The following is a 20,775-nucleotide window of genomic DNA, read 5'->3' as shown; positions in this document are numbered from 1 at the left end:
TTCTCCTCTTTTTACAGGGAAGGGAGATCTGCCAGATAAACTGATTGTGGCAAGGGGCGAGGCCAGATGGGAAAACCAAGTAGGGGAATTCATTTCCTCCTGGATATTAGAGATGTTATCTGGTGTGCATGCGTCTGCCAGGGGAATCAGCCGTGGGCTGGGTGATTCTGGATGGAGTGCTCTATCTTATGCTGCATCTGCAGACCACTTTTGCAAATGTAATAAATCCCTGGCAGTCTGAGATAGGCACTGCCCTCCTGTCTCCTCCCCACCCCTCAACCGCCCAGCCTGAGAGAAGAGAGTAGAGCAGACCCCAAACCCCTGTCCTGCTCTCTGCCCAGAATACGAGAGCCTTATGTACCTAGTTCTTTCAAGAGAGGCGACATATGCCTTGGGATGGTGGCCTTACCTCTTGTGTCTAACCTCTAATACGCTTGACACTTAAAAAAAAAATTGTTCTTATAAAATATTTAATGGCTACAAAATAACACTTATAATACATGTATAAAAATTGAGTACATTTATAACCCTTTGTACCCACGTCCTAGCATAAGAAAGAGAACATCATTTTTGTCTTTTAAGAACCCTGCGTTCGTTGTTTTGCGTATACTGAAGAATCCTTGCATCCCTGGGATAAATCCCACTTGATCATGGCCTCTTTTTAATGTGTTGTTGGATTCTGTTTGCTAGTATTTTGTTGAGGATTTTTGTGACTATGTTCATCAGTGATATTGGTCTGTAATTTTCTTTTTTTGTGGTAGCTTTGTCTGGTTTTGGTATCAGGGTGATGGTGGCCTTGCAGAACGAGTTTGGGAGTGTTCCTCCCTCTGCAATTTTTTGGAAGAGTTTGAGAAGGATAGCTGTTAACTCTTCTCTAAATTTCGATAGAATTTGCCTGTGAAGCCATCTGGTCCTGGACTTTTGTTTGTTGGAAGATTTTTAATTACAGTTTCAATTTCATTACATGTGATTGGTCTGTTTACCATATTCACAAATTAAAGAATAAAAACCAGGGGCTTCCCTGGTGGCGCAGTGGTTTGGAGTCCGCCTGCCAATGCAGGGGACACGGGTTCAAGCCCTGGTCTGGGAAGATCCCACATTAGTTGCTGCGGAGCAACTAAGCCCGTGTGCTACAACTACTGAGCCTATGCTCTAGAGCCCGCGAGTTGCAACTTCTGAGACCGCGCACCACAACTACTGAGGCCCACACGCCTAGAGCCCGTGCTCCACAACAAGAGAAACCACCTCAGTGAGAGAAGCCCACGCACCACAACGAAGAGGAGCCCCTGCTCGCCACAACTAGAGAAAGCCCACGTGCAGCAACAATAACTCAATGCAGCCAAAAATAAATAAATAAATAATTTTAAAAAGAATAAAAACCATATGATCATCTCAATAGATGCAGAAAAAGCTTTTGACAAAATTCAACACCAATTTATAATAAAAACTCTCCAGAAAGTGGGCATAGAGGGAACCTACCTCAACATAATAAAGGCCACATACAACAAACCCACAGCAAACATCATTCTCAATGGTGAAAAACTGAAAGCATTTCCTTTAAGATCAGGAACGAGACAAGAATGTCCACTCTTGCCACTATTATTCAACATAGTATTGGAAGTCCTAGCCATGGCAATCAGAGAAGAAAAAGAAATAAAAGGAATACATATTGGGATAGAAAATGTAAAACTCACTGTTTGCAGATGACATGATACCATACATAGAAAATCCTAAAGATGCCACCAGAAAACTACTAGGACTAATCAATGAATTGGGTAAGGTTGCAGGATACAAAATTAATGCACAGAAATCTCTTGCATTCCTATACATTAACAACCAAAGATCAGAAAGAGAAATTAAGGAAACAATCCCATTTACCATCACAACAAAAAGAATGAAATACCTAGGAATAAACCTACCTAAGGAGGCAAAAGACCTGTACTCAGAAAACTATAAAACACTGATGAAAGAAATCAAAGATGACACAAACAGATGGAGAGATACCATGCTCCTGGATTGGAAGAACCAATATTGTGAAATGACTATACTACCCAAAGCAATCTACAAGTTCAATGCAATCCCTATCAAATTACCAATGGCATTTTTCACAGAATTAGAACAAAAAATTATACAATTTTTATGGAAACACAAAAGACCCTGAATAGCCAAAGCAATCTTGAGAAAGAAAAACGGAGCTGGAGGAATCAGGCTCCCTGACTTCAGACTATACTACAAAGCTACAGTAATCAAGACAATATGGTACTGGCACAAAAACAGAAATATAAATCAATGGTACAGGATAGAAAGCCCAGAGATAAACCCACGTACCTATGGTCACCTAATCTATGACAAAGGAGGCAAGAATATACAATGGAGACAAGACAGTCTCTTCAATAAATGGTGCTGGGAAAACTGGGCAACTACATGTAAAATAATGAAATTAGAACACTACCTAACACCATACACAAAAATAAACTCAAAATGGATTAAAGACGTAAATGTAGGGACTTCCCTGGTGGTGCAGTGGTTGAGAATCCGCCTGCCAATGCAGGGGACACAGGTTCAATCCCTGGTCCAGGAAGATCCCACATGTTGCAGAGCAACTGGGCCCATGCACCACAACCGCTGAGCCTGCACTCTGGAGCTGCCGAGCCACAACTACTGAAGCCCACGCGCCTAGAGCCCGTGCTCCGCAGCAAGAGAAGCCACTGCAGTGAGAAGCCCGTGCACCGCAACAAAGAGTAGCCCCTACTCGCTGCAACTAGAGAAAGCCCGCATGCAGCAACAAAGATCCAACGCAGCCAAAAATAAATAAATAAATAAAATTTTAAAAAAGACCAAATGTAAGACCAGACACCATAAAACTCTTAGAGGAAAACACAGGAAAAACACTCTTTGACGTAAATCACAGCAAAATCTTTTATGACCCACCTCCTAGAGTAAAGAAAATAAAAACAAAAATAAACAAATGGGACCTAATGAAACTTAAAGGCTTTTGCACAGCAAAGGAAAGCATAAACAAGACAAAAAGACAACCCACAGAACGGGAGAAAATATTTGCAAATGAAGCAAGAGAAAGGATTAATTTCCAAAATATATAAACAGCTCATGCAGCTTAGTATCAAAAAAACGAACAACCCAATCCAAAAATGGGCAGAAGACCTCAATAGACAGTTCAGCAAAGAAGATATACAGATGGCCGAGAGGCACATGAAAAGATGCTCAACAACACTAATTATTAGAGAAAGACAAATCAAAACTACAGTGAGGTATCACCTCACACCAGTCCGAATGGCCATCATCAAAAAATCTACAAACAAGATTCATGAGCATTGCTTGATGCTCAGGAATTTCAAAAGAATAAGATTAGATGATTGATGACAAGGATTTCTGCAGAAGAGCTATGCAAATAGACCTCTCAGAATGGGCACAGGGGTGGAAGATGAAATCTATCCCATGCAAAGTCTCACCAAAGGTTATTCAGAGCAGAGGAATCTTAATAATCAAATGGACAGAATGGCCCATTCTACAGATGTTGAGAACATCCCTAACCATCTGCTGCTTGTGCAATGGGTTCATGAACAAAGAGAATCTAATGTCTAAGACGAAGGTCATTCATGGGCTGAATCACATGGACTTCCCCCAGCCAACATGATCTGGTTAATACAACTCCTGAGGGCCCAAACTGCCAACAGCAGAGCCCAATACTGTGTATCTTCCCTGGTACTGCAAACCAGCCAGCTATGTGGAGAAAGATGACTATTTGTGGCTTCCTTCCATCATTGTGAGGCTGCGATACCTACACAGGCATGAACTTTATTCTGAATTTGCATATGATAGCCCTGCCTGTCTGCAAATTTACAAATTACTTTAATGCCCAATGATGCACTCCAGGGCTTCCCTGGTGGTGCAGTGGTTGAGAATCTGCCTGCCAATGCAGGGGACATGGGTTCGAGCCCTGGTCTGGGAAGATCCCACATGCCGCGGAGCAACTGGACCCGTGAGCCACAACTACTGAGCCTGCGCGTCTGGAGCTTGTGCTCCGCAACAAGAGAGGCCGCGATAGTGAGAGGCCCGCGCACCGCGATGAAGAGTGGCCCCCGCTCGCCGCAACTGGAGAAAGCCTCGCACAGAAACGAAGACCCAGACACCGCCATAAATAATAAATTTATTTTTAAAAAAATGATGCACTCCAAAACATGGCTAAATCTCTTCCTAAAAAAGTGAAACATGGACGGTTGCCTATGGAATTCACTGGCCTACAACACAGAAAGCAGCTGCTCTTATAAAATGAATGATAAACTGGACAATGAGGACCAATTTAGGAAACAGCAGGGAAATGACTTTTAGAGTTTGGAGTGCTGTCCTACAGAATAATGTTTAAGCTCTGAATCCAAAACAAATTTATATTTTGTTTCTCCCTTACCAGAATACAAGGGTCCTGGAATGATGGGGTGGCGTGAGAAAGGAAGGAGGCATGGTCCATTGTATTAACTGACACCAAATCACAGACCGTACCTAATGTCTCTTCTGCTCAAATGATCAGAGACTTGAGATGAACAAGATTTGAGGACACTTGCCAAAGAGATTTGGGGAAGAGATGTGGGTAAGATCAACTAAGAAGACACCCAGAGCGTGAGAATATTTGCAGCCCTTGTAAATCTCACCAAAAAGGCCGGAATTGTAGGGAAGGCTCTCTTATGAACTATTTCAAACATAAAATGGTGTCCATAAAAATATGATAAAAACCTGTGTACCCACTACCCAGATTATGAAATAAAACAGTACCAGTACTATTTAAGGTCCCTGGGTAACCTTCCATGATCTCACCATCCTTACTCTCTATACCCCCTCCTAGATGTAACCACTGCTCTGAATTTAGTTTTTTATGTCCCCATTCATGACTTCGTAAGTTTATTACACATGTACATATCAACAAAAAATATGTCAATTTTCATATTTTTCCATTTTATATACATGGGAGAGCACACTATCTGGATCCTTCAGCAACTTATTTATTTTTTGCTCAAGATTAGGAAAAGCATCCATATTTAATTTTCAATAATGTATAATTGTCTAATGAGTGAGTTTATTATGATTGTAGTTAGCAAATACCTTTTGAGTATTATATAAGTTGTTTCTAAATTTTTTTGCTATTATAAATAATTCTGTAATTTTTGTACCTGTGTTCTTGTACATTGAGTTTATCTTGAGTTTTCTGTATGAGCAATCATATTGTTTGAATAAAAACACTCATTTATGAAAAAAAGAAACCTACAAACAATAAATGCTGGAGAGGGTGTGGAGAAAAGGGAACCCTCTTACACTGTTGGTAGGAATGTAAGTTGTTACAGCCACTGTGGAGAACAGTATGGAGGTTCCTTAAAAAACTAAAAATAGAACTACCATATGACCCAGCAATCCCACTACTGGGCATATACCCTGAGAAAACCATAATTCAAAAAGACACATGCACCCCAATGTTCATTGGAGCTCTATTTACAATAGCCAGGACATGGAAGCAACGTAAGTGTCCATCGACAGATGAATGGATAAAGAAGATGTGGTACATATATATAACGGAATGTTACTCAGCCATAGAAAGAAATGAAATTGAGTCATTTGTAGAGATGTGGATGGACCTAGAGTCTGTCATACAGAGTGAAGTAAGTCAGAAAGAGAAAAACAAATATCACATATTAACGCATATATGTGGAATCTAGAAAAATGGTACAGATGAACCTATTTATAGAGCAGGAATAGAAAGGCAGACGTAGAGAACGGACGTGTCGACACGGGAGGTGGGGAAGGGGAGGGTGGGATGAACTGGAAGATTAGGTTTGACATAAATACACTACCATGTGTAAAATAGCTAGCTAGTGGGAACCTGCTGTATAGCACAGGCAGCTCAGCTCGGTGCTCTGTGATGGCCTAGTTGGGTGGGATGCGGGGGGAGGGAGGTCCAAGAGGGAGGGGATGTGTATATGCATATGGCTGATTCACTTCACTGTGCAGCAGAAACTAACACAACATTGTAAAGCAATTATACTCCAATCAAAAAAAAAAAACAAAACCCGGCATGTCTGTCTCCACTCCATCCCTTTTCCTTTTCTCAGAGGTAACCACTACCCTTAATATTACATTTATCATTTCCTTTTCTTTTTAATCTGCCCACGCATGTCTTTATCTCCGAACCATATATTGTTTAATTTTGCATGTTTGTGAGCTTTAGGTCAATAGAATTATTCTGTATTTTTCCAAGATTTGCTTTTTCATTCAGCATTTTCGTTGCTATAGTTTCCATTGTATGAATCAACCAAAAACTCCACTTTTGATGGCCATAAAGACTGTTTCCAGTTTTTTGCTAGTTACAAACAGTGCTATTATGAATTTTTTTTTTTTTTTTTAATATTCTTGTATGTGTATCCTGATGCAGTCGGTGAGTTCTCCTAGGTTTATCTAGGAGAGGTTTGGTGGGTCACAGTGATGCATGTCTTAAGCTTTACTAGATGATGCCGAATTGTTTTCCTTGTTTTCCAAGTTGATTGTATCAGTCATAACAATTTGCAGTCCCAACAGTAATGTTTCAATTGTTAGACATCTTCACTAATACATGATGCTTACACATTTTTATTTTTTGCAAATCTGTAAAGCAGTAGCTCACTGGTTTAATATGCATTTCTGGGATTTCTAATGATATTGAACATCATATTATAAGTTTATTGGCCATTTCCACTCTCTCTTTAGAAAAGTGCCTATTTGAGTCATTTGCCCATGTTTCTTCTATTGATTTATCTTTTTCTCCCTAATTTGTAAGAGTTCTTTGTATGTCCTGGGCATTAATCGTTTGTCAGTTTAACAAATCCTTTGTTAATCTTGAACATGTCTTATCTCTCTAGCTAAACTGTTAGTCCTGGAGGTTGAGGATAGGGATAGAGAGTACAGAAAAATAAATTAGAACAGTAAGGATCCTTTAGGATTACAACTTCCTATTTCCCTTATACCTTTCTCCACATGGGTCAAACGTGCCCTTCAGTGAAGTGAAGATTTTTCAAGAGCCTGGGAGGGAAGGTTACAAGCTGGCTTTGTTTTGCTTTCTTTTTCTTTTTCTTTTTTTTTTTTTTTTTTTGCTCCAAGTATTTTATTTTTTTATTTTTTTATTGGGGTATAGCTGTTTTACAATGTTGTGTTAGTTTCTACTGTACATTGAAGTGGAGTTCCCTGTGCTATACAGCAGGTTCTTGTTAGTTATCTATTTTATACATATTAATGTATGTATGTCAATCCCAGTCTCCCAATTCATCCCACTGTCTTGCTTTCTTTTTAAAGAACCAATCACAACAAGGCAGAAAAAGAATGTTGAGTTGTCAGATTTTGATACATTCAGATGAGGGCGTGGACGCGTGGAGGTGAACTCGCTGCACTCTCTTTGGTGGCTGGTGAGGGCAAGTTTCTTTTGCCCCCAGGTGTTGACGTGTGAGCTCTTACACGTGCGCTGAGTCTCTCCAGCTTCGCCGGAAGCTTTCTGAACCGACAGCCAGATTCCGTTGGTTTAAGTCTCTCCAGGCCCGGCACTCAGCCAAGCGCTCAGTTCCTTTACAGATTTACCTACAAGGCCACAGAAATGCACGGTTCCGCCGCTGTACTAGGAATTGCAGTCGGGAAGGCGGGAAAGCGCAGTGCACCCGAGGGGTCTCCTGCCTGTCTCCCGCGCGCTGAAGGAATCTCTGGAGAAAGTGTCTTGGGGCCGGGAAGTGGGGATCCGCTAAACATTTTAGAGGCGTCCCCGGGTGCGGTGGGCAGGAGCTTGGGAGGCCTCAGTGGGGTAGCCGTCTGCACCCTGCTCTGCTTCACAGGGGAGGGGGCGGGGACCAGGAGGACTTTGTAACCTGTTATTGAAGGTGTTGCAGTAACAGGGCGCAAAGTCAACACGAGCGCAGGGCGCCACGGCCCACCGCAGCCTGCAGAGCCCGGCGGGCCACCCGGGTCTCCGGTCCGGGGCTGGGGGAGCGACACCTCGCCCCCCCTCCCCCCCCGCGCCCAACACAGATCCCGCCTCGCCGCGGGACGACCCGCGGAAGCAGCGGCGGGCACCAAGGGTCCCAGGGCGCTGCCCTAGCGCTGGGGGCGGGTCTCGAATCGCCGAGCTCCGGGGCGTGTCACGGGCGCCAGCTCCTGATTGGCCGGCCGGGGCGGTAACGGGCCAGGAGCTGCTGGATTGGCGCAGCCCGAGGCCAGAGCAGGAGTAACTGGACTCCAGGCGGCCGGTCGCAGTCCCGGAGCCCGAGGGGCTGGCGTCTGCGCCGGGCCCAGAGTCTAGGGAGAGAGCCTGACCGGGACGCGCGCACCATGCCCTACCTGCTCATCAGCACCCAGATCCGCATGGTGAGTACCCGCTGGCCATCCCTGGGAGTTGGCGTTCGGCCCGGGTCAGGGGTGGGGGGGCGCTGCAGACCGCATCTCGGCGCCTCCCTCCCGGGCGACGCCCGCGGGTGGCCGGACCCGGAAGCCGCCCGGAACACGCCCCCCTGGGCGGCCGGGAGGGAGGCTGGGTCTTGGACTCAGCCTGGATCCAGGGACTCAGAGAGCTCTGGCGGCCCGGCGACTGCAGCGCCGCGAAGGGGACCAGGTTAGTGCGTCCCCACCACCCAGCGAGCTCCGGGCGCCTGTGGCTCCGGTCCTACCTGCCTGCGGGAGGTCGGAGCCTTCGGGAGGGACCCAGGAAGTCCTGGTCTCACATGTGCAGCACCCACTGCCCCACACAGAGCCACTCCGCCAGGGAGTGGGGAGTGGGAGTGGACTAACCTGAGGGAGAGAGGTTTGTTAAAGAAAAGGATGTGCTAAGACGCCAAGACCCCTGTGCCGAGTGGCCCACTAGCTGCACCCTTACGCACTTCCAGGAAGAGCTCTCCTGAGACCTTAGAAAAGGAAGAGAAGAAAGAACCCGAGACTGCCCATGGGGTTAGAGATGGGAGAACACCATTCAACAGTCAGAAACCACGCCCCTTCCCCTGGGCGCAGTTTCCTCTGCAAAAAGAAGGTGCTGGTTGCTCCATGAGTCCCCATTTGGCTCCCCAGTGCTTGGGTGATCCATCAGAGGGTACACAGCTCCCTTGGGATGCAGGAAATAACAGATGGGATCACCACTGGGCGGGAGAGGTCTCGGCAGTGCCACAGGGCAGTGGTTTAGGAACCAGTCAGCTGTGCAGTTGTTAAAATGTAGACTCCTGGACCCCTTCCCAGACCTCCGTAAGCACTCTGGAAGCCTGGGGCTTGGGAATTCAGTGCTCCTAAAGCAATTTAAAAAAATAACAGTTTCATTGATATATTATAATACATATCACCACAGAATTCACCAAAGTGTACAATTCAATGGTGATGGGGTTTTTTTTTTTTTTTTAGCTTGCTCAGAGTTGTGCATCCATCACCATAGGCAATTTTAGAACATTTCTATCACCTTAAAAAGAAACCCTGTACCCATACCCTGTCCTTAGCAGTCACTCCTCATTTCCTCCGGGCCCCTCAGCCCCAGGTAACCACCTGTCTACTTTTCGTTGTAATATGTGGTCTTTGGCCTCTTTCACTTACATGATGTTTTCAAGGTCCATCCATACTGTAGCACACATCAATACTCGTTCCTTTTTATTGTCAAATAAAATTCCACTGAATGGCTATAGCACATTTTATTTATCCACTGATCAGTTGACAAACATTTAGGTTGTTTCCACTTTCTGGTTATTATGAATAATGCTACTGTTAACATTCGTGTGCAAGTTTTTGTGTGGACATATGTTCTCATTTCTCTGTTCTCCAGGTGATTCTGATACACAGATATAGGCGGTGGTGCCTGGCGTGAAGGTGCCAGTAGTTGGGCATTGCCCAGCCCGGCCTAGAGGGTGCAGGGAGGCCCCGCATGGCTCAGCCTGATCACTGATGGACTCCACCCCTTCCCAGCTTGTGTTTAGCCCCCAAGATTCCTTTCCTCTCCCTCCAGTCTTTAACTGAAGCGGGCTCAGAGCCGGCAGGCGGGGGAGGAAGGAGAGGCGAGACCGCTCACCTCTACCTGGCAGCCAGCCAAGCAGCCGCTGTGACTTACCTTGCAGGAGGTGGGCCCCACCATGGTGGGCGATGAGCACTCCGACCCAGAACTGATGCGGCATCTGGGGGCCTCAAAAAGAAGCGTCCTGGGAAACAACTTGTAAGTAGTAGCATTCCTAAGGATCTTCTCCTTGCCAGCCCCTAGACCTGTCTCTGTTCCTTTTACACAACAGGACAATGCCACTGCCTAGCCTCAGGACCCCTCTGCCTGCATCCTGGGGATCTGTCCTCTGTAGGCTTTCTCTGAGAGCTTTCCCACTGGCCCTCCCTTCACAAGGGAGCCCCTGGACAAAGTCCCAGGACAGAGTCCGGTTCCCTGAGTATAGGACTCTGCAAGTGGACTGCTCCTTGCCCTGCCCTCTCATCTCTAAACTGGATCCCATCAAGGCAAAGACAAGCACAGAGAAAGGCTTCTGTCTTGAAGAGATGGCTAAGGAACAAAGCTCAGCCCTAGAAACAGGGAGAAGGGAGCCTGGGTCCTGCTTCCAGTTCAGCTGCTGCCCGGGGACTTAGCCACTTCCCTTGGCATCCTTCACACCAGCCCCAAGTCTAAACAGTGATTGATGATTCCTTTTCTGCCCCTCACCCCTTCCTGCCATAGGCAGGGAGAACTCTGGCTACACAGGCTCAAACTCCTGAGAAGGGTCACCAGAGTGCACCCCAGTTAAAAGAAGGGAAAGAGGAGGCGAGCTGGCCGTAGCCCCCTGGTCAGGGTTGGAGGGCAGAAGCCAACCCCATCCCTTTGCCATAAGGCTTTTGTCTCTGAGATGCCCAGCCTGGGGCCTCAGCCCTTTATCTACCTGATGGCCCTTCAGAATCAATTAACCCTGAAAGAAGGGAAACCAAGCATTCTCCATCCTAGGGAGTGGCACTCAGAGCCAGGAGCTCCTGGGGGCCAAACTTATTGCTCCACGACTGCAGGACAGCCAGGCAGCAAGAGGGCAGAGGCCTGGGGGAGGGTCCCAGGGAGAGCAGGCCGCTCCTGCTGAACGGGCAGTGGCCCAGGGCACATGGAGCTGTTGTCAGACTCATGCCGGTTCTACTCTCTGGATGACATCGGGAAAGCTGCTTTACTCCTCTCTTTTCTCACTTATAAAATGGGAACAATAACAGTACCTTCCTTAGGTTGTTGGAACAAATGAGATGATGCAAAGAGCTTAGTAGATGAGGGGCAGAGAATGTGTACTCAGCCTGGCACCCAGAAGGCACCCAGCAAACGTCAGTCCCTGTTAGTACTCCTGACCAGGCCTAGTCTGCAGCAGATACTAGCTTGGTACGCGGGGCTGTGCCGTTGTACCCCCTCACGCCACCCTCCTTCTCTTCGCAGCTGTGAGTACTACGTCAATGACCCTCCTCGAATAGTCCTTGACAAGCTGGAGCGCAGGGGCTTCCGTGTGCTGAGCATGACAGGGGTGGGCCAGACATTGGTGTGGTGCCTGCACAAGGAGTGACCCTCCCACGCTGAGGAGCCGCAGTCACCCCTTCTCTGGAGTGGTTGCCATGGGCCCCGACCCCAGGACCCTGCCTCACTCACCGCCCTGCCCGTTCTTCCCAAGTCGTCATTTTCCTCGGCCCAGCACCACTGGGCAATGAATGGCCTTCTCTGAAACCTGCCTCAGCCAGTGGGGGGGCAGGGCCCCCGGCCCTGGTGCCCCCAGCTGCCCCTCCGGCTTCAGGCCTGGCGCGGGCCCTGGAGGAGGCCGTGTTCTGTGGCAGGCTGAGGAGCTGGCAAGAGCCAGGCTGCCCCTGGCAGGGAGCTGGGTGCCCCCGCGGAGCGTGGCTCCAGGACTGCGCGCGTGGGTCCTGCGTAGCTAGTCCACGCCAGTAAAGGGCTGTGATGAGTGGTCGCTCCTCTGCTCCGCTGGCCACTGACTCTCACCGTGCGGAGCGCCTCCCTGGGGTCTGCCCACTGCCTGGGAGGGAGAGCCAGGCCTGGGTGGAGCCCTCCGAGGCAGAACCCAGAAACCAGGGCCACGCTTGGGCAGGCCCACACCCTACACCTATGTATGCAATAGAGGTAGACTCTTTAAAAAAAAAAAAAAAAAGTTTATTGGTGATGTTTAAGAAAAGGGCTGTGGGATGGGAGGGCTGGAGGCAGGAGGCTACGTGGGCTGCCCAGCCTGGTCCTCCTGCTGCATCTGGGCGATCAGCTGCTGCCTCTCAGCTGCCTGGCGCATGCGCATCATGACGAGGCTCTCATAGTCCCTCTCAGACCGCACCGAACCCTGGGGGTGCAGAGGGAGGACACGGGGGCGTCAGGGTGGCGGGGCAGAGCCCCGCGGATTCCAGACTCGGAGGACAGGGCCTAGGCAGAGCCGCCGCCAAGAGTCAAGGAGGGAGGATGCCCAGGAAGGGAAGGACCCTGGAACATCCTGCAATCCCAACTCACCCATGTTCCTTTAGAGCAAGCAGGCCTTTGGCCCCAGGCCAGCTTCTCAGCTGGCTCCCCTTCAGCCCATCTCAAGCAGCTATCACCCCACCGCGCCTCCCCTTTCCCAGGCCCTTTACATCTACAGTCAGCTCAGGTGAATCACTTCCTCATGCTCTAGCCAGGCCTTCATCTCCCTTCATTTCCTCCACCCCATGGCTTCTGCTTCTCACAAGTTACCAGTGAAGGGGGGTTGTCAGAGGCGCAGAAATACACTCCACTCTGCCAGGTGGAGGTGAGAGCACTGACCCCTCCCAGCTGCCCACCCTCCCTGTGGTCTGGCTCCTGCTGAGGATGCACAGGGAGCCCTACCCTAGACACAGCCTCACTCAGCCCCACCCTAGAAGGAGAGAGAAACAAGCATGAGGCCAGCTTGCCTCCTAAAAATACACACCAGGGCTCCTGGAGGTCAGGGCCCGTGGCTTTTTCTTTTATGATCTTGCCCGCACAGTGTGGGGGATTGAACAGTGCAATATTTTCATAATCAAAAGAATAATAAACGACCACCTCAGTGGGCCAAGGCTGTGGGGTGGAGAGGCAGCTCTACAGGAGAGCCCTGAGCCACCAACGCCATGCCCTGATAAGGTCTGCAGTGGCACTTAAATCACTTCCTCCCTCCGTGCAGCTGAAGCTGCGTGAAGAAGTATGAAGCCCACCAGAGTTGGCACAGAAGGGAGCCAGGCCAGGGGGGCTGCACAGTAGAGAGCTGCTGAGGCCTGTTTCGCAGTACCCCAAGCTGATGCACCTTCGTGGAACAGGCCAGGAAAAAAGTACGGTGGTCAGTGACCCGGGGGATTAGAAGGGAGTGGCTGGGGTTAAGATGCCAGGCCCTGGCCAACTGGTTTGGAGTCAGGGGTGTACAGAACCAGGAAGTGTTACTCAGCCCAGATCCCCCTGCCCTTCCCGACAGCCCCACGCCTCCTCCTCTCTCCTAGGCCTCCGCAGCTCCTAGGAGAATTGCCCTCCCAGCCAGGCTCACCTCCTAGGCTTGGCCCAGCGCCTTCCCCAGAGGCGGGACCCCAAGTGAGGCCCAGGCAGCCCCACAGGAACGCAGGACCCTGGCTCTCAGATGTCCTTTCCTGCCCTGAGGCTATCTGGGAAAATCGAGGAAAGGCTGAGGAAATGGAACAGCCAGGCTTGCTGTCAGGCCAAGGGGAGGGCAATTGTCCCCTCCGCAAGGTAATGCTGCTCTGCTGAGAAAACCTGAAGTCACCCTCGGCATGCCCCGAGCCTGGCCCTGGGAGGAGCCAGCCCTTTATAGGCACAGGGCTGCTCCGCGTTAACACACCCTCTGCCTCCTTCCTTCCCCCCATCCCTGCAGGCTCTGCTAATGAGGGCCTGTCACGGGGCCCCAGGGCTGAGTCACCCACACCAGCAACAGGCCTCTTCCTTCCCCAGCAGTTGTTCCACACGCCTGCCTTTCAATTAGCTCCCACCTCCCGGAGCTCCTCACCCCACACCCACGGGGGCTGCCCGCGAGGACGCAGGGCGTTGGGCTGTGGAGGAAGAGGCGGCAGCGTGGTGACACACAAAGCAGGGCTGCCCCAGATGGTCCCCAGAGGAATGTTACGCTCCCCGGTGCCCTGGGGCGTTGCCGCTGCCCCAATCCCTGCCTGCGGATGCTGCAATTACCTCAGAGCATGAGACCAGCCTTCCACCTGACTGAGTCAGCCGAAGACAACAACACATCTCCTCCGCCACACACTGGCACAAACAGCCAAGCCACTAATCAGTCTGGGAGCCAGCGGCGGAGAGGCCGGCCCCCCGCAGGGCCAGGGAGAGGGCGAGGAGCCCGGCACTGGGCAAGAGGAGCCACCTCAGATCGCGCCACAGCTGCCCTCGCTCCGGCTCCACGGAGTGGAGTGCTGTTTCTTCCTCCTGGGGTTTTTCCACTGCCCTATCAAGTAACCAGGCCACTCCTGTCCCTCTGGGAGACTCCCGTCGCCAGGAACTCTCAGCTTTTTCGGCTCTCCTGGACACGCGGCCGAAGGTCCCTGCTGAGCAGAAACCCGGAGGCCTCTGCTTCTGCCAGCGAAGGCTGCCTCCCTGATTCTCGCCGTTCACTGCTCCAGCGGGACCAGATGGCCCCCAGCTGCCCTTGAACCGGGCTTCTGAGGTACCAGGCTTGTCTGCTGGCTCCCCGGGGCCCCATGGAGACCTGGCAGAAAGGCTCCTTCTGCAGCACCTCCTTCTTCAAGGGGCTGAGCATGCGGCGGCCGCGGAGACTCCGGCGACAGGGCAGCGTGCTCAGCCAGGCCAGCACGGCTGGAGGGGACCACGAGGAGTACAGCAACCGAGAGGTCGTCCGGGAGCTGCGAGGGAGGCCAGATGGCCGGCGCCTGCCACTGTGGGGGGACGAGCAGCCCCGGGCCACCCTGCTGGCCCCGCCCAAACCCCCGCGCCTCTACCGAGAAAGCTCCAGCTGCCCCAACATCCTGGAGCCCCCATCCACCTACGCCGCAACCTACTCTGCCACCCTGCCCTCCGCGCTCTCCCTGGCGGACGCCCTCCACCAATACTCCGATGAGGACCCTTTGGATATGCCCCCCTTCCAGAGGACACCTGCTCCGGACCTCAGTGATCCCTTCTTCTCCTTCAAAGTGGACCTGGGGGTTTCACTTCTTGAGGAAGTTCTACAGATGCTGAGGGAGCAATTTCCCAGTGAGCCCAGCTTCTGAATGGGGGGAGGGTGGGCAGAGGTGGGTGAAAGAGCCAGAAGCCTGGGGACCCAGAGAAAGAGGGGACAGTCGTGGATTAAGGTAGGGATAGGAATCCAGGTCCCTGCCTTCCCTCTGGGTCCTGAACAGTTCTCTGAGTCACCCCAGAGTGGAGGGACAGAGGTACAGAGGCAAGATGGAAATGTGAGGGGGGCACCTGCTGGCAGGAGCCCTGAAGGCAGCTAGCTAGGTTGGGAAAGGGAGGCCACGCCTGCAACCACAGGGACCAGGCAGAGGCCAGCAGAGAGGGAGGGCGGCATAAGGGGTGAGTCCGGGAGTGGAGGACGCGCAGACTGGGCATGACAGATGGGTGCCCTGGGCCAGCTCCCTCTGAAGCCACTGTCAACAGAACGAGGTTACAGGACAGGTCTGGGCAAAAGTGGTCCAATCCAGGCTGGAGAGGAAAGTGGGAGACCTAAGGGGAGAGGGATGAAACAGGCGTGACCTTGTACAGTATGGTAGCCACTAGCTGCACGTGGCTGTTTAATTGAAATTAAATACAATTAAAAATTCAGCCCTCAGTCACACTAGCCAGGTTTCAGGTGCTCAACAGCCACATACGACTAACGGCTACCACACTGGACAGCGCAGAGTGAACATTAACATCACTGGAGAAAGTTCTACTGGGCAGCACAGGCCTAGACCATGGCCTGGGGCCTGGTGGGGGGAAGGAGGAAGCATATGGGGCCTGCAAGGGAAGGGAGGGGCTGACAGAGTAGGAAGAATGAGGCAGGTAGAGATACACAGTGTAACTCTGGAAAACAAATCAAACAAATCACTAGCAGAAAAGGGGGCATGAGAGACTCAAAGTGCCAGTACAGCTGCCCGTAGCACAAGCACTCCCTGGTGCCCAAGGAAGGAGGCTCTAGGGAATGCCAGGCACAGACAGCTTGCGAAAGGGGGCTGTGCGGAATTCCCAGAATTACTAGTGACGGGAGCCCTTGGGAAATGCAACAAAAAACAGTGGCAGGTTTCCCTCCTTCCTGCGCCCATGAGAATATGGGCGGGAGGACTGGATCAGGGACAGACATGAAGCTCAGAGCTGTTACAATGAAGAGGCAAGCTGGTCTCCAGAATCCTCACCAGGACTGAGGAACTCTGCTTTGCTCAAAACCTCTGACGACGGGGCTACGGCCCCACCCTGAGGCCTGGCCAGAAGACTTGGAGCCAGAGCCCAGTTGGCCGCATGTGGTTCTGACACCCCAGGCCTTTCCAGGTGTGGCAGAGGGGGAAGGGAAGCCTGGACACACAGCGCCTCCACAACCCAAACCTGTGGCCTCCCCCTTCCCTCCTCTTGTGTGGCTGTGCTGAACTGAAAGCCCCCGTGGGATGGTGATAAAGAGAGCTCTTTGTAACACAGCCTATGGAGTGTCATCTGGGGCTGTGAAATGCTGGGCCTTAACCGTGGGGAAACGGTCTCTAAAGAAGGGTCCCAAGTCAGGCTCAGACCAGGTCCTTTGCCTCCCCTGCCCAGGGTCTGGGACACACTCCAGAGAGCTCCCCATCCTCACGGCCAGGTGAGGGGCGTGGTGGCGGGGTGCCTGAGGCAATGGGAGCGGAGCCCTTGCTGACCCACGGAGGGGCATTCTTCCCCACCGAGGGGCTGGAACACATCAGCCTGAGGCTCTCACACAGACCCCTGGGCACTTCAGAGAAGGGAGAGAGAGCTCTTGTCCCACCGAAGTGGGGACAAGTGTGACCAGGGCTGTGTGTGTGTATACGTGTGGGGCGGGGAGCGGAACATAAGCCTTCATGGAGCCGCGAGGACTAAGAGCCGGTGTTGGGCTTGTGTCAGCTCAAGTGCCTGCTTTACCACAAATCGGGCACCAGGCAGCACCTCAGTGTCGGCAGGGTAGCCAGTGTTATTTCTAAAGAGGAGATATTGCCTCTTGACAGTAGGTCCCCCTCTGGGACAGCCGTGGACGCACCTGGAAGGAAGCTGGGGAAGGAAGCAGCCACCCTCGTCACCGGCCCCTTCCCTGAAGCACCAGGTCATCTCAGCGCCAAATGCTTCACACTGCAACCAAGCGACCCGCAGGCCAGGACAACGCCTTTGGGTGATGATGAGAGAACCCAAAGGGGACCAGAATATGATAAGTAAGGTCTAAGAGGTCTGTATAGGGTGGGCCCCACTGGCACTCAGAGAGGAAGGGGGATCAGCAAGGAATCCCAGTCCTCCTGCTTGGATTGGCAGACCTGCCAATCTCTCCATATTCCTGATGACTGGGATTTGCGAGGAAAGGGCCCTGAGAAGAGCCCAAACAGGAAGAGGCGCCCCGAAGCCTGAGCATGCCCGGCTGCGTGAGGCCTGGCTCCTTACCTGGGACAGTCCTGGGTGGTTAGGGCCCATTGTGCTCTGGGGCCGTCCCTCCAACCAGGAAATCTTCAGGGGGTTATCGACTAGGCCCACTTCATTCTGGACAGCCAGCTCCTGTCAAATACAGCATCCGGTCCTGGTCCCATCACTCCAGTCGGCTGCAGAGAGGCTCTCTCTACCCCCACAGAAAGAACGAGAACCAGCGCTCTCATCCTCCAAGCAAAGCACAGCAAACTTCACACAATGGTATGCTGAAGCTCTGACCTTCCCTGTGTGCCACGTGAGCTTTCTGACTGGGGAGTGGGGCAAGGGGAGAAGGCAGTGCCAGGGCTCCAACCTGGAGGCGTGCTGGCTTCCAGGGGAAGGTGGAGGGTGCGGAGCCAGGCAGCAGGAAGTGAAGCCGTCCCCGGAATATTCTCCTGTCCATCCCTTCACTTGCTGTGCCTCTACTCCTGGGAGCTGGAGGGGCTCTGGGGAATCCTGGCTCTGAGCTGGCCCAGAGATCCCCCGGGAGTGTGGACACCTAAGCTCAGAGGGCCCACAGAACTGGATTCCTCCCCTGGAATGGCAGGGCTGTCGGCGGCCCCCAAAGCCCCACAGAGCACTCACCGCAGCCTTGATGGTTGCAAACTCCACCACGGCGGTGCCTGCCTTCTTACTGGACAGTACCAGGTTGAGCACCTCTCCGTACTGTGAGGATAAGCGGGTCCCGGTAAGCATGGCTCAGCCTTCAGGATGGCCCAGCTCACACCAGAGACAAGCCTGGGCCACCCAGAGGCCACCAGGCCATTTTTAGCTGGGGTATAACCTCTCATTGCTAGGTTCCCAGAAAGGGGGGATCAGAGATGGGAAAGAAAGGTTCCCTCGCCCCTCGGGAATGCAGAGGACAGCAAAGGAGAGCTCGGCAGACGTGGGAATTTAGACCAGCAGAGACGCACAGCTGCCTCAGCAACTGAAAGAGGTGAAGAGGATGTGGCTTTGGTGCCAGACAACAGCCTGCTCTCGCCCCACACACGCAGCCAAGCCCTTTGCTTCTGAGGACAGCAAGGGAGGGGGCACACGGCAACATGAGTGACTGGGGGGCCGTGGCCTGGGGAGAAGGTCTATGACACAGAAAAAAAGGCAGGTAGAGATGGGAAGGAAGGTTAGGCCTGGAGCTCCTGGGGTTTGGGCTGAGGTGGGGCCTGAGATGATGGGTTAGGGGGAAGTCAGCAGGGCAGACCTTTTGAAAAAGCCGCAGGAGGACATCTCTGGAATAGCCGCCTTGTGACTTGGCCTCCTTCTTGCTCTTCCACTTGAGCTGAAAAGACAGCAGTGGGCGTCACCATTAAACACTGACTTCTCAGCAGAACCAGACCCTGCACCTGAGCTTTACAGTCTGAGCAGACACCCCCCCCCTTCAAAGCACTGGTAATCTAGGGAGCACCCCCCAAAATGCATTCCCCTTGAAAACAGACAGGCAGGTGGCCTGCTCACCCACAGCTACGCTTCCAGCCCTATAAGATGCTCTCCTTCGAGGGCCTCAGGGAGGGCTGCCCTGCAGCCTTCAGGGCTAAGAGCAGCCTTTCACGGCCAGCTCTGAGAGGCCATCCTGATGCCCAGGCAGTGGGAAGATGGAAGGATGGGATGTGGGTAGTGGTGTGGCTCCCAGAGATCCAGCATCCCCGCCAGAAGCACCTGTGCCCATGGAATCATCTGTTCTGCTGAGAGGAGATGGTGTGAGGTGGCCTGTAGATCCGCAGGGCTCACCTTTAGCTTGGGGGTTCCTTTGCTTTCAGGATTTTCTGCCATTCCTAGAAAATTTAGGAAAATTAGCAAGGTAGAATATGATGGAGTCAGAGGTTCTCTCTCCAATGGAGACACAGGCCAGGCCAAAGGACCTAGAAAAGATCACTCCTGACCAAGGGCAGTATTTGCCCCGCCCTGCTGTGGAGCCTGGTAGGGCAAGTAGAGGCAATCCCACCCCAACCCTGAGGAGCTGTCACCTTGGGACAGCTGCCCAGCTGCCTGCTGAAGGCCATGGTCAGCACTCTGCCAACGAAGGGCTATGAACACCTACGGGGGGGCAGAAGGTAGAGGTACAGACCACACAATTCTACTGAAACAGAGTACCCCAGAGCCTTCCCCACCCCGCCCTGGTGATCTGCTCCAAAACAGAGCCAGCTCTGCTTGGGACTAGGATAAATAGGGCCAGGAGATCTCAGGTAGAGTGAAAAGCCAATAGGCCTCAGAGAACTGGTAAGAAGAGACAGGTGGCATGTGTCCAAGTGGGGTGCCCAGGGGGTTCCAGCAGGTGGAAGGTTCCAGAACAACTTCCCTGAGCAGCCAGTGTGGCTACTCTGGGCATCAAGAGCTGCCTCAGAGGGGGAGGCAGGTTTGGGGGACGGACTCTCACCTCTCAACCTCTGTTCCCGTTCCTGGCGTATCTGCTCCTGGATCACCCTCTGCTGCTCCTCCAGCTGCCGGGAACCCTCTTCTCGCAGGCGTCTGATCTGCAGAGTGGGAGTTGGGGAGGGTGACAGTTCTGTGCAGATCCAATTCCAGGTTGGCTCACCTTGCAAAGGTCCCTGGGACATTCCACCTGCAAGCTAGGCTCAGCAACCTGCAGGTGGGACAGATTACCCAGATCCCACAGAAGAAAGTGGAAATGGCATGTCCTCTCCAGTCACGGCAACCCCTTTGCTCCACCAGCCTCCTCCCCCTGCAGATGGCCGCAGTGCCTGGACGCTCACCTCTTGCTCTAGTGTCCCGGTGCTCCGGCTCTCCTCCTCCTCCTCCTCGTCGCTGCCGTGGGCCTGGGCCTGCCGCTCCCGGGCCTCCAGGTCTACGAACAAGGGTTGAATGACCCAATGTCTGGTCTAAGCAGTTTCTACATGGCCCCAGCCTACCAGGCTCTGGCTGCTTCCCCAAAGTCTCACACAGCATGAACCTATACAGTAACTCTGGCCCCTCCCTCAATGCCCATGTGCTCCCAAATTAATTTCCATCGAGAAAAGTCCTAACAAGGAAGAGAATAGGATCCAGCTGAGTGGCCGGGGTCTGGAAAAGTTAAAGCAGCTCACGCTGACCAAGCTGGTTCTCCAAACAGTGAACAAGGTGTGGGTGGGTGCTTATGTCAGCAGCCCAGGGCCACGGGTCAGGGCTGCCAGTGGGTGGAGCTCCTGGCCTCTGTTCCTGTGGTTTGGCACCACAGCCTGACCTGCGACCTTGCCATG

The 20,775-nt window shown here is 52.2% G+C and overlaps 3 protein-coding genes across 9 annotated transcripts in view; 2 read left to right on the top strand and 1 right to left on the bottom strand.

Moving 5' to 3' along the window:
* Positions 1-8,180: 8,180 nt before the first annotated feature.
* On the top strand, positions 8,181-12,141 carry GCHFR (GTP cyclohydrolase I feedback regulator). The gene is made up of 3 exons (XM_036845258.1): positions 8,181-8,385; positions 10,104-10,198; positions 11,426-12,141. The coding sequence occupies exons 1-3, from the start codon at positions 8,350-8,352 to the stop codon at positions 11,547-11,549; spliced, it is 255 nt and encodes an 84-aa protein (XP_036701153.1). The 5' UTR covers positions 8,181-8,349; the 3' UTR covers positions 11,550-12,141.
* DNAJC17 (DnaJ heat shock protein family (Hsp40) member C17) overlaps positions 12,129-20,775 on the bottom strand; it is a 38,342-nt gene continuing 29,695 nt past the window's right edge. The window contains exons 5-12 of one of the 7 annotated variants that reach the window (XM_036845249.1): positions 20,293-20,384; positions 19,956-20,052; positions 19,238-19,353; positions 18,783-18,860; positions 18,170-18,250; positions 17,564-17,674; positions 13,506-13,620; positions 12,163-12,323 (exon numbers count right to left, since the gene is read on the bottom strand). In XM_036845249.1, the coding sequence (XP_036701144.1) occupies positions 12,307-12,323; positions 13,506-13,620; positions 17,564-17,674; positions 18,170-18,250; positions 18,783-18,860; positions 19,238-19,353; positions 19,956-20,052; positions 20,293-20,384 (707 nt within the window). In that variant the 3' untranslated portion in view covers positions 12,163-12,306. Of the gene's footprint in view, positions 12,324-13,505; positions 13,621-16,977; positions 17,183-17,563; positions 17,736-18,169; positions 18,251-18,782; positions 18,861-19,237; positions 19,354-19,955; positions 20,163-20,292; positions 20,385-20,775 lie in introns of those variants that run through there. The other 6 variants (XM_036845252.1, XM_036845250.1, XM_036845248.1 and 3 more) reach the window with 6 other exon arrangements.
* On the top strand, positions 13,646-15,236 carry C2H15orf62 (chromosome 2 C15orf62 homolog). Its single transcript, XM_036845256.1, has one exon. The coding sequence runs from the start codon at positions 14,677-14,679 to the stop codon at positions 15,202-15,204; it is 528 nt and encodes a 175-aa protein (XP_036701151.1). The 5' UTR covers positions 13,646-14,676; the 3' UTR covers positions 15,205-15,236.

This window comes from Balaenoptera musculus, chromosome 2 (assembly GCF_009873245.2).
Source record: "Balaenoptera musculus isolate JJ_BM4_2016_0621 chromosome 2, mBalMus1.pri.v3, whole genome shotgun sequence".
Lineage (NCBI taxonomy): Eukaryota > Metazoa > Chordata > Mammalia > Artiodactyla > Balaenopteridae > Balaenoptera > Balaenoptera musculus.
The sequence above is the reverse complement of the archived record's forward strand: the minus strand, read 5'-3'. Positions and strand labels throughout refer to the sequence as shown.